This window comes from Anomalospiza imberbis, chromosome 4 (genome assembly GCF_031753505.1).
Source record: "Anomalospiza imberbis isolate Cuckoo-Finch-1a 21T00152 chromosome 4, ASM3175350v1, whole genome shotgun sequence".
Taxonomy (NCBI): domain Eukaryota; kingdom Metazoa; phylum Chordata; class Aves; order Passeriformes; family Viduidae; genus Anomalospiza; species Anomalospiza imberbis.
The window spans coordinates 32932577-32945213 of NC_089684.1; the positions used below are offsets into that span (position 1 = coordinate 32932577).

Sequence of the window (12637 nt, forward strand, 5' to 3'; positions counted from 1 at the left end):
GAAGTTGTGCTAAAGTGCAAGCAGCCTGTAATACATGGCTGAGAAATGTCTGGTGCCTCCTTATCACTGTCCCACAGACTTCAGGAGCTTGAAGAACAGGTAAAAGAGAATCAGAGCTTCCCAGACAGTAATCTGAACTGAGGTGGTCACTATCTGTCACCCTTCCTTCCCATCCCTCCCTTCTCTCAAAACGGCAAAATATGGTAATTAAGTAAACATTTTGCGTTTTGAAAGCGGAGTGGTTGGGGGGATGTGGAAATTGTAAGGAATCAACCCTGATACTTCCCAAATACCTCCAATCTAAGAAATAGAGAGAAAAATTATTCTCCTTGTATTTCAACACATACCCAAGCTCATAATCAGTTGAAAAATACATTTACTGCAACCAAAGCAATCCATGCAGCTCAGGAGTAACTTTACAGCTATTTTGCAAATCCCTCTTCCTGTAGCTTATGCTATCAAAGGAGGACCCTGCTTTTATATTAAAACAAAACAAAACAAACAAAAAAAAAACAACAGGCAGCACAGCTGGAGGCATTATATGCAAAAATGAAGACAGACAGATAAATGGAAAATTTCTGGACCAAGGTTTTGTGCACAAGATAGAGACACAAAGGATCTTCTGTGACATAAATCCAACAGAAGTGGTGAACTCCAGCAGCCTAAAAATCTCATGCCTTTTGCCTAAAAAGCTTCTCTTTTCATTTCTGCCACACCCTGAATTTCTCCCCAAGGTTCTTCAGTCCCCTATGTAGGCAAAAACCAGCTCATGCTGCTGTTAGCATGGGGGGAAAAAAACCAAATGAAACTCATGACCTGTAGTGGGAACACAAATCTGGATGTCTCTCGAATACCCAATACTCTCTTTCTCACTAAAAAGCTCAAATTTAATAATCTTTGAGACCACAAAACCAAAACTATTCAAAAGGAAAAGGTGAGGCACAGGAAGATAATGATGAATCCCACCAGACCATGGAATGATTTGGGTTGGACGGAACCTTAAAGATCATCGAGTTCCTACCCCCCTACCATGGGCAGCGATACTTCCACTTGAATTCCTCTGTTTGCTCAGAGTGTCATCCAAACTGGCCTTGAACACATCCAGGGGTGGGGCATCCACACCTTCTCTGAGCAACCTGTTCCAGTGCCTCACCATCCCCTCACCACCCTCACAGTAAGGAATTTCTTCCATATATCCAATCTTAAATAACTCTCTTTCAGTTTGAAGCCGTTCTTCCTCATTCTATCACTAAATCCTCTTGTGAAAAGTCCCTTTCCAGAATGTGCAGACTGACGAAACCATGTTTTTTTGTGACACCAGACCAATATAGCTAACTGTAAAAGAAGAAACATCTCTCTCACTTGTCCCTCTGCACCAGTATATTCCCAAGAGATGTAGAAACAGAGGTTCTTTGGATAATCCTTCTATTTATTTAGGTGACATCGACTGTGGGACTAAAACATTTCTGTTCAGGGAGACTGATTGAAAATGCAATTGCACAAGGTAAATAAGGGTAAAAATGGTCTCAAAACAGTTCAATGTAAGAATTATTGAAGGATGGTAACATTTTTTTTTTACCTAAAAAAGTTACTAGGCTGTCTTAGCTAATTCTTCCACTTCTTTCACACCTGGAGGGCTGATGTACCTAGCAACCAGTTTTTTTGTTTGTTTGTTTGTTTTGTTTTGTTTTCCTCCTTTTCCCACAAAGAAGCAGAGATGCACAGCTGATTGGAAGGAGCAAGTGGAGGAAAGAGAACAAAACCATACAGTGCTAAATGAAGGAAACAATAAAAGTTTCCAAGTGCTCTGCTTTGCACTCAGTACTGAAAACTAAAGCCCCAGTAACTGGCAGCCAGGTTATAACAATATTGCAACATTGTTAATGACACTATTTCTACATTTTTTTTGTGTTCAAACACAGAAGAGACCACAATGTATTTCATTCTACTGCTTTTAAGTACTGTCAACACTTACCACTATCAAGCTTCATTTCATTGTTTATTTCCATGACCACAAACTTCTCACAGACTGCAAATGTAGGTAAAGTGGAAGAGATGAACTGTCCAAACCTTGATGTATACAGAAAAAACATCACTCATTGATATGACAGATGCACTCTCACCTATCAATAATTAACCTTAAATATAAAACCATGACACCAGTGACAGGGAGATACCCAAAAATGTCAGCTTTCTCACGTCTGAAGATTGTTGAAAATGGTCTTCATTTGAAGTTACTAGACAAAACACACATTAATTTGTAGTAATTAATAGAATACTTGCATACAAGTCTGCAGGTAAGGGACCCTGAAAATGCAAGGATTCAGGAAGCGGAACTGGGAGATGCCATTGAGTCCTAGTAAAAGGAATACCTCAAGTTGAAGTAGAACTAAACATTATTCTTAACCCCTTAAGGCTGAACAATTATTACATCAAAACAGTGGTTACTCAACTCTGGAAGAACATTTATGCCTATAGCTTGAGGTTATGTAACACAGGGTAATGGTTTTCCATGACAACATGCTGATGTACCACTCCAAGAAAGGAGATGCAATATATTCCTCTTTTCTCTGCAGCTAACCTGAAATGGCGCCTAGCTAGTGCAACTTTTCCCAAGTTATACAACATTTTTCATTCTTTATTTCCAGGAAGAACAGTGAACACTGGTTTACAATCTATTCTGTAACCATTTAATCATAAAATCAATAGTTTTATTCTTGAATCATTTTTGTCCTGTATAATTAAAACAAAGATGGGTAAGATGCTCAGGTTGAGGCTTCTGATACCTTTAATTGTACTTAAAAGTAAAAAACTGAAAACATGACTATGCATATGCAAAGAGCTCCTGAAACCCACAATATTTTATCCATTTCCATTATAAGGAAATAAGAGATGAAAAAATCAAGTTATAAAGGAGTTAAACTATTCTTAAAGCATTAAAAATACTCCTGTACATATGAATTGCAGTAAATAGCGTAATTTTCATCAGTCAGAATTAGTAGTACTATATCTGACAGCCTTAAAAACCTTTTTATACAGTGATGATTAAGAAAAAATCTGGAACTAAACCTTGCATTCAAGATAGCAATCAAAACTGCATTTAAACCAGAAATATCTTTTTAGCCTGTGTCAAATAATATTCAGTGGTATTCAGGAGGAATGCTTAGTGCTTTACATGAACAAAAGGGGCTGCTCAGCACCTGTATTTTTCACCAGTAAAACATTAAACCAGTTTGACCATTCAACCATGCTTGGTCAGATACAAATTGAAAATCATATGCAAATCAAGGCTTCAACATATTGCTAATGTCTAGTTTAATCTAGTTCAGAGAGGAAAAAAAAAAAATCAGTCCATGAGCATTCCATGTCACACACTCCTCAGCAGTATGACCATGAAGTACTTTCGACCAAGGTAAGAGAACCAAGAAAGACAAAATTATCCAGGTGTGGGCTACCTGAGTAAGTCATAGCTGCTGGGGAAGCCCTGAAGTAGAAAGCTCAGCACATTGCTAATTGCAGCAATAGTGGGCTGAGACAGGGACATGTCTCGAAGAGTCAACAGCAGTCTTGGGATGAGCTGGAATTCCCGCATTAACTTGGCATTCTTTGCTGCTTCACTGGAAGAATGAAAGAAATGAGACAGCCATTTAGAATTGGAGTATCCTCTAAATATCACCTAATCCTGTAAATCCCATTACTAGGTTTGAATCAGTTCATACCTTGACTCGGTGAGGAGTTCAATGAAGTGCTCAAATAATGACAGATGAAGCTCATATGGTGCATGAAGCCAGACCTGAAATAAGAAAAGCATTAATTTTTGTACACAAATCAACCTGTAGGTGCAAAACAAGCATTAATAAATCAAAGGCTATGAAGATACTAAAAACATTCATATGTACAACTGTTTACCTGGGCATGAAGAACCACACATTCGTTCCAAAAATATTCTCTCTAAGAGTACCATGATGAAAATTTATAAAGGGATCTAGACAAAAGCTCGCATACCCTTGTCTTTTTGCATAAACTGTAAACAGACAGTGTAATGACTCCAAAGGAGCTATTGGGGTTTACAAGGCTGTGTTAAATTTATTTTGTTTGGTTGAAGGTTTATGTCTCCATAAAATTAACTTACTACCTTCCATCAAGATAAAACTCAATGTCTTCCCTGCTTTTATTTTTTACCTAGCATTGCCTGCACTTAAATTATTTAGATTCTCTACTAAAACCCCCAAAATATCAACTGTCCAATCAATAGAAGTAATAGAAGACAAAAAAGCCAGAAAGCTCACAGTTACAGCTGCAAATCTTAAAACTGATTTGCTATTGATCAAAGCATAATTAATATTTGTGTTCTAGTGTACAAAACTGGCTTAAATGAAAAGTTTTCTAGTTTCTAATCTTATAATTTAAAATTATGAGAACAAATCTTTTAATTTCCCTGTTCTGCATGAGTAAGAACATCTAATTTATCCAAATTAAGTGAAATCTTTGGGTCACCAATTTCTGATTAAAATAAGTAATTAAAACAACAATCAAAACACTGAAAAAACAACAGCCAAGATCTCAGACTTTTTTCCTAAATAAGGTTTCCAGGAGTGCTTTGAAATACTCAAATAGACATATAAAAAAAGGAAATGGTTAAGTCTGTCAAGTCATTTGTGCAAAACTGACTTTCAATATTAAGTCAGCAACTTATAGCTGGCTTAGCAGTAGTAGCAGGGTTTTTTACTTACTTACTTTAATGTACATGAGTCAGAATTCTTTTAGTCAGTCTATGTCAGGTACAGATAATGCCAAAGGAGCACACACCAATGTGTAAGTTCTGGGAATCTTTTATCAGTCTCTACTGCATTATCATTTCCCTCTGAAATTTGCTACTTTCCTTACTTTAACACAACATTTAAGTGTTTCATAGGTCATGCAAACAAAATTTGGACTCCCTTACTAATAACTTTGCAGGAGATGTATGATAAAGTGACTCCCGTGTGCTATGTTGAAAGGTTACCTCCTACTTTTATTTTCAGGGCACTTTTCATGTCTTGATATACGTACTGCAGTAGAACACACAGGTGAAAAGAAATTGAGGAAAAAAAACCTACAGAATGTTGTCTTCTAAAACAACAGAAAGTAGAAACACCTGTGGCACCCATCCATTGTTTATGCAGTGATTCAATCCATTTCAGCGGGAAAGTTACCAATAATCTTGCTGTTTAGCTGCTTTACTGTACTATATAAGAAACAGGACAGTCTCAGGATAACAGCCTAATTTGCTACAGTTGAATATTTAACGTACACTATCAGCATCTGACTTAATCACTATCCAGCATAATAATCACTCTTCTGTGAAGCTCTACATACTTCAAAATCACAGAGCAGGTCCTGGAAGGCAGCAGAATTTGGGATAATGGATGTCTCGTGGCCGCTGTCAACAGTTCCCACCAAGGAAAAGGTCAGGTGGAGTATGTGGCTGTTCAGAAGGGACCGTTTCTTCTTTAATAGCATTGCCAGCAGCTTGAACAAGTAAACAGAAAAGGAATTAGTCCTGTGAGCACACAGCAATGTTGTCTAAGCATGCAGGAGAACAGATGAAATGCCTCTGCCCCTTTTGAGAAGGCCTTAAACTATGTCTGCTGGTTAATACTCTTGATGAAAGAGTTTGGAAGTGGCATTACAGTTCATTACAAAAGTGGCATATCCAGGACGCTCTCCAGGTCATAAAACATCTGTTTACATCACAGACAGGATCTAGGCCCTGAGGATTAGAGACACACACACTGCTCTCAGCTCTTTGGCAGTCAGTCAGTTTAAGATAGCATATCCTCAAGCAGTTGGGTTCCTGGACATGGCAGACAAATGGAGCAGCCCTAGAGCACTGCATGCCCAAATGAAAGGTACTCTGGCACTGAAAAAAAGTAACACAAATTATGAATAAGCCTCTTTTTTTCTTGTTACCCTTTGTTCCCCTAGGCATGACTGCAATCCCCGTTTCTGCTCTAACTTCTTATAATCTGGGTTGAGAAAGAACTATTTGGCAGATTTAACATTATAGTCTCCTTTGTTCTGAAGCAAACTTGTTTAAACTCTCAACATCCTGGCCTATTCAGCTTTACTAACCTCACTGAAACACTAAAGAAACACAATTTTCTGGGAATCTTCCTCAAACCACATTATTTGCTGATGTCAATACAAGTGGAATGTAAGGTCATTTGTGACGATCCACTGAATACTCATGGTACAAGAAGGACACTGTCTAGACTTGTTTGGTCACAGTAAGCCAAGGTCTGCACCAGGCTCCTTGGAATGATATGTCTGATGTAACTGCACCAGGCATTAGCATTTCAAGGTTTGTAAATACACAGCCCAAACCACAGAACTTTCCATTTCAGTAAAGCAGCCTCCACGAGAAACATAAAACACACTGCTCATGTGAAGACCTTTTCAAATCAGTCAACCAATCCTTCTGTGTAAGTGATTGACTTTTCCCCATCCCAGTGGAGAATTAATGTCTTCAGCTTGAAAGGAAACAGCATCACTAACTAAAAAATCCATGCAGTCTCCTTAAAAGGATGCTTCTAGGAGTTAAGTTGTTTGGGTTTTTGTAATGTGTCCTTATCCTCTCTCTTGGTGGCTCATCAGAGACACAAGCTCCCAGGCTTGCAGGGGTGGGTTCAAAATCACAAGAAAAGACTTTTTTGTGCTCTTCCATGATGGTACTGAAGGCTCAGTTACAGCAATGCAGCTAAATGTGCAAAAGGGCTTAGCAAAAAACATTTCACCCTCTCCTTTAAAAGACATCATAAACAATCTATGCTACTTAACCAAGGGCTCAAGAAACTTTTAAAGAGAAATCCAGGTTATAACACAACAAGAGATTTTCATGGGAACTGTGACGACAAAAGTGAAATTCAATTCAATCAGCCTAGTCTGTTTAAAGACATTTCTTACATACCTGATAACCTTTGATTCTTTCCATCTCTTTGCTAGCCAGTGGATTGCTCTTTACTACACAGACCAAGGCTTTCACAGCTGCATACAGCCCTTCCACATCTGATGCCATGGCTACAAGTCCCAAAATAGCAGCAGCCCCACCAATGTACTGTAGTGTAGTGGCAACAGGTTTGGGGACAAATGTTCTTACTCCTGAGCACAGACAGAAAATTAATTAGAATACATTCAAATTGAATTTTTGCAAGAAATAATTGTGAAAATCTGAAAGCAATTTTCATTTTAGCAGTACTTGAATTAAAAAAAGAATGTTACTAGAAAAATTATGACACCTCAGAACAGGAAGTGAAGGAAATATAGAACAATAGTTTATAACCTAAGGTAAGCTAATTGACTATATTTTCATAATAATGAATCATAAACTGAAACAAGCATCTCATGTGAGCAAAAAAAAAAGGTAATAGTATATCCATAAAATATAAAAATGTTCAATAAATATGATGAACCATTAACATTCAGCAATCACATGATTTATCTTCTAGACCTAAGTTCTTACTGACAAGTAATTAATAACTTCAAAGCATAATAATTCTTAAGTACTCAACTCACCCAAATACCCTATCAAAGCTGCACCAAGGGAGCGTGCTGGTCCATTCAAATGCCCTGCTGAGTTATGTAGCAGCTTCACAGGTGTGGCATTTTCATGAGAAGAAATTGCCAGCTGAAGAAAATAAGAAAAAACCAGCAGGGGGAAGAGGTTATTTTTATGCAAGCCTAAAATTCATAACTTACAAATTTTCTTACTGTGATCAGGAGTAACATACAACAAAACCCAGATTAAGCCTTTCCTCGCAGGAGTGATGCTCCATCCATCCCTCTGATCACCTTGGCAATCTTCCCTGGACTTACTCCAACAGGTCTATGTCTTTCTTGTGCTGGGGACCCCAGAGCTGGATGCAGCACTGCAGGCAGGGTCTTGCCAGAGCAGAGGGGCAGAATCCCCTCCCTCACCTGCTGCCCACAGTACTTTGGAGGCAGCCTGGGACACATTTGGCTTTCTGGGCTGTGAATGCTCATGGCTGGGTCATGTCCAGCCTCCCTTCCACCAGCACTTTCAAGTTCATCTCAGCAGAACTGCCCTCAATCTGCTCATTCCCAGCCTGGATTGATATCCTGACTCAGATGGAGCACCTTGTACTTAGTGTTGTTAAACCTCATGAGCTTCCAACTGCTTCACTTCTCTGGGCCCACCTAGCCATGGAATTAATCTAGATCCCACTGGATGGAATCCTGGCCTTGAAGTGTGTCAATAGCCCCACTCAGCTTAGTTTCATCAGTGAATATGTTGAGGGTGCACTTGATCCCTCTCTGCTATTAATGAAGGTATTCAATAATACTGGTCTGCACACAGACTGCTGAGGGACAGCACTTGTCACCAATTTCCATTGGGACACTGAGGCACTGACCACTACCCAGTGGATGTAACTATCCAACCACTTTCTCATACATCTTAACACCCACTGAATCCATCTTTCTCCAATTTAGAGAAAAAGATGTTGCAGGGGACTATGCCAAAAGCTTTACAGCAGCACAGATAAATGACATCTGTAACCCTTCCCTTGTCCACTGATGCAGTCACCCCATCACAGAAGGCCCCAAGATTGGCCATCTAGTGCGTAGAGAAGCTGTGAGTTCTCAGTTCCTGGAAGCATTCAAGGTCAGGCTGGAATGCACTTTGAGAACCCTGACACAGTGAAAGGTGTCCTTGCCCACAGGAGAGGGACTGGACTCCTGACTGCTCCTGGCTGCATTGAGCAAATTGTCTTGAAGTAAGTGAAAAGAAAGGAAAAAGTCATACACACTAGCTGACTGATTTCCCAACATACCTGTTTGGCAATAGCTTTACTATCCAACTTGTTGTAAACTTTCCTTATTTTTGCCACTGTAAATGAAGAAACTGACAGTGCATAGAGACCAAAGGAGACCTTCTCTTCTGGTACCAAAGATACCGGCGATGGATTGATTCCTTCAGACTTCGAATCTTTACCTTAAATAAAGACAAAAAAGAAGTTCCCTTCATTAATGGCATTGTTTTTCTTTTAATTTGAACAGTAAAACCTTAAGCAACTTATACTACAGAATAGGTACAAAGAAAGATTTAGCAAACAGCTGAGATGTGATATTGTCCAGCCTAAAGGCTGTGAACTTCCCTTCCCTTCTGAAGGAAAACAAAGCAATCAAAAGCCAGAGAAGCATTTGGTAAATCTGCATCTTTGCCTGTGACAACTGGCTTTTTACTACAGTCTGATAGGAAAGCTGCCTTGGAATGGTATGAGAGATGCAAGATTCAAAGAGAATATATAAGCATATGTTAAAAATTTTGTATCCCTTCTGATTTCACTTTCTAGAGAGAAATATCACATACAGTATGAATAATGACTTTTGTAACTGGCTTAAAACCAAGTGAGGAATACAAAAACTTCTACTATATCTCAGCACAGAATTTGGATTCCTATCATCCTCTTCAACAGCAGCTACTAATCTTCCTCCTGTGAAGAACAAGCTTTTCCTCCCTGCTCCTGCATACTCTCTCACCTCTTCTGCCAGTATGCACACAAAGATTTCAGCACAGCCAGCCCAAGTTATCAGGTGCCACCTGACCTGTACTTACATGGAACATAAACTGCTTGGAAGCTCCCAACGTAATTTGGTCCCAGCTCGTAAATGGTGCTGACCCCTGGGGCAGGCAGCACTTCCTCCAGGAAGTGCGTGGGGCCCAGGCTCCACACCAGGGAGGAGAGCTGGCGCTGTGCGGGTGGCGTGCCGATGTAGGCGTACACTGTGCTGACCACGGGGGGGTTGGCAGAGCCAGAGCCACTGGGGCTGCTATGGATGTAGTGAAGCTGTGAGGGAGCAAAACACAGGCAAGTTAGTGAGGGAGCAAGGGTACACTGACAAGATCAGAAATTTTGTCCAAAAATGGTTTTCCAAGCCAGGGGAGGTATCAAATGATTGCTATGTAACGCAGGGTATTCTGACACTGTACTGAACTAGACAGTGAAGAACTTTAAACAGAAAGGTAATGTGAAGACCAGAAGTGGCTATCAAAAGATGAAGGTGTGTACGGAAACATAGGAGTAGAACATGAGAATTCTGTGCCTAAAGAAGGTGTATCTTGATTCTAAAGATATGGTGCTCAAAGTAGTGTTGTTTCTTCTTCCCCAGCCTTTGGAAATTACACCATTTCAAGCTAAAGTGCAAATGTGATGAAGTAAATTCAGCAAGACTTTTCAAACAATTAAACAAATACACGAGTAAGATCCAGGCCAATATATAAAGACAATAACAACCTCACAGGCTTTTTTCTATTTACATTTTAAAAATTCTGTTAGTATCTATTAAATGTAGTCATGCATAGCCAGAGAGATAGCCAGATAGATGCTCAACTATTACAGCTGTCAGCATAACAACTTACTGTATTCCCCCTCTTGCAAAAGGAATACTGGGAGGTAAACTTTCAAAGTCAACATGTTGTTTTACCTACAGCAGTACAGTAACATTAGCTAGTTTAAACCCCACACCAGGTTATGCTTTATACCTTAAAGCCCACACCTGTCAGTTGTCAAATGATGTTTGGATATCTCTTACAGCTTGGGAATATTTTGTGCTCAGTGGACAGGTCCACAGTGCTCTTCACTGCTCTCTGCAGTTTCTTCCATCTAATAATGAGGCATTGACCTTTGCAAATAAATGTGGTGTTTGCTTCTTGTTTTTTGTTTTGCTGCTTGGGTTGGGTTTTTTTTTGTATTCTGTTGGGGGTGATCAACTTTTTGACAGGGTGGTGGTGGTTAATTCTGTTTTTTTTTCTTGTCCGGTTTTTTTATTGCACAGAGAAAAAAAAACACTTCAACCAGTAAAAATGAGAGCTGAAAGCTTTATTTTACCTTAACAGTGTTAACAAGCTGCCCGTCCAGGTAGAGTGCAGCTGTGCTGTTCTTCAGCATGCCTTTACTCATGACCAGAACTAGGTGATGCCACTGGCCTTCCACAATGAGGTCACCGCAGCGGAAACGGGCACAACAGGGAAGAATTTCATAAAATGATGATTCTTCACTGAAGTCATCAACTAAAGAAAAAGCATCAGTTAGTGGGCACCAGCAGACATTTTAAAAGAGCTTAAAAATCTCAGGATATATTCAGACTTTTGACAATTGTATTTTAACTCTCACCTTCTCCCCTCCCTTTGAAATTTTAGCTGGAATTACTAGTTGGCTCAAGTTTTTACTTTCTCATGCTGCCATGCAAGTCACAGAAAGATCTTTTGTTGTTTTCCTAAAGAAGTTTCTACAGCAGCATTCACCAAGAACCAACAGATGTGTCCCCAAATACACAAAGCTATTTTTCACCTTTCTCACACTGAGGAGAGGATGATACTCATATTCCCAGACTTTTTATTCCCACTTTTGCATCACAGAAATGACCGTTAATCTACTTAAAAGCTGCCCCAACAGAAAGAAAAAAAGAAAAAATAATTCCCCAAAACCTAGGGAATGTTTCAACCATAAACTTTTCAGATTTCTCTTCATTCTTTCATACTGAAGGAATAGAAATCATTAATCCTCTTACTACAAAAGCTGCCTGCACAGGGAGAACACTCATTTCTTTAGACAGCACAAGGAAAATGTGAAAAGCAGAGTACTTAGAAGTAACGTTCAGATACAAAATAATCTCAAGTTCTTTTTCTTAGCCAAACATCTCTGAGCACAATTCTTGCTCTCAATAAGGGTCCTTAAATCACCCTATTTATTCTTACAAGAGACTGCCAGCACTTTCAATCCCTGTGCTGTGCACAACAATTCTAGTCTCAGTAATCCAGGTCCCTACCTGCTCAGCACTCAACTGTACACCACCAACTATGATTTAGAAACAACAGGGTAGCAGCACTTGAGTGAAGCAAAGTGTCATGGTTGAAGTAAAAAACAGTCTTTATAGCCAGAAACCTTCAGATCTTCTCTGACAAAGCGTTTTCAAATCCAGTATCTTTCAGGGAGTTTGATTATAGATGCTCACTAAACTAAAAACATATGAACAATAACTTCAGTGCAGGCTAAAGCAATTAGTGTGAAGATAAACTTGCTTCATTCTCTAAGAATTTGGTCCTCTGAGAAAGAAAGCACTATCAGTATCTTTGTAATTTAGAGGGTTTAATTCCTACTTTACATTATGTGTTTTCAGCTCTCAATTTTCAGATTTTGAACCTCACTTCTACCAAGAGACACTGCTGCAGTTAATGTCTGCTTACAGATTATTCCTTATTTTCATGCTAACAGTCTGCTTAGTTGTTTGTGGGAGGTTTTTATAATAACAACAGTTGTATAAATTCTTTATTAGTCCTGCCTACTCAAAAGTAAAGAAGAGAAGCAGGAACAGGTTTCTGACAACCATTTGGGCAGGTCTGGTGAAGAGCTGAGCCTGAAACACACACAGAAAAGGCTGGCCTGCTCCTCTCAGTTCCTCCACAGACTCACTGTGTAACAGCCTGTCAAAACCAACCGCTTTTGGAGGCTCTGATGGAGGACAAGTCTGGAGACAGGAGACAGCTCATCCTCAAGTCCCTGAGTGCACTGATAGCTCTCTCTAGCAAATTTATTGGTATCACCAGCTTCACTTAGATCTTCACTACACCTCCTGT

General features: G+C 39.4%; 1 protein-coding gene across 10 annotated transcripts in view; it reads right to left on the bottom strand.

The window, feature by feature from the left end:
- The window catches only part of WDFY3 (WD repeat and FYVE domain containing 3), a 154764-nt gene that overhangs the window by 41427 nt on the left and 100700 nt on the right, over nt 1-12637 (bottom strand). For all 10 annotated transcript variants that reach the window (XM_068187835.1, XM_068187832.1, XM_068187834.1 and 7 more), the window contains 9 exons: nt 10890-11071; nt 9617-9848; nt 8832-8992; nt 7555-7666; nt 6950-7140; nt 5359-5511; nt 3720-3793; nt 3456-3617; nt 1976-2070 (listed from right to left, as the gene is read on the bottom strand). In XM_068187835.1, the coding sequence (XP_068043936.1) occupies nt 1976-2070; nt 3456-3617; nt 3720-3793; nt 5359-5511; nt 6950-7140; nt 7555-7666; nt 8832-8992; nt 9617-9848; nt 10890-11071 (1362 nt within the window). The remainder of the gene's footprint in view (nt 1-1975; nt 2071-3455; nt 3618-3719; nt 3794-5358; nt 5512-6949; nt 7141-7554; nt 7667-8831; nt 8993-9616; nt 9849-10889; nt 11072-12637) is intronic.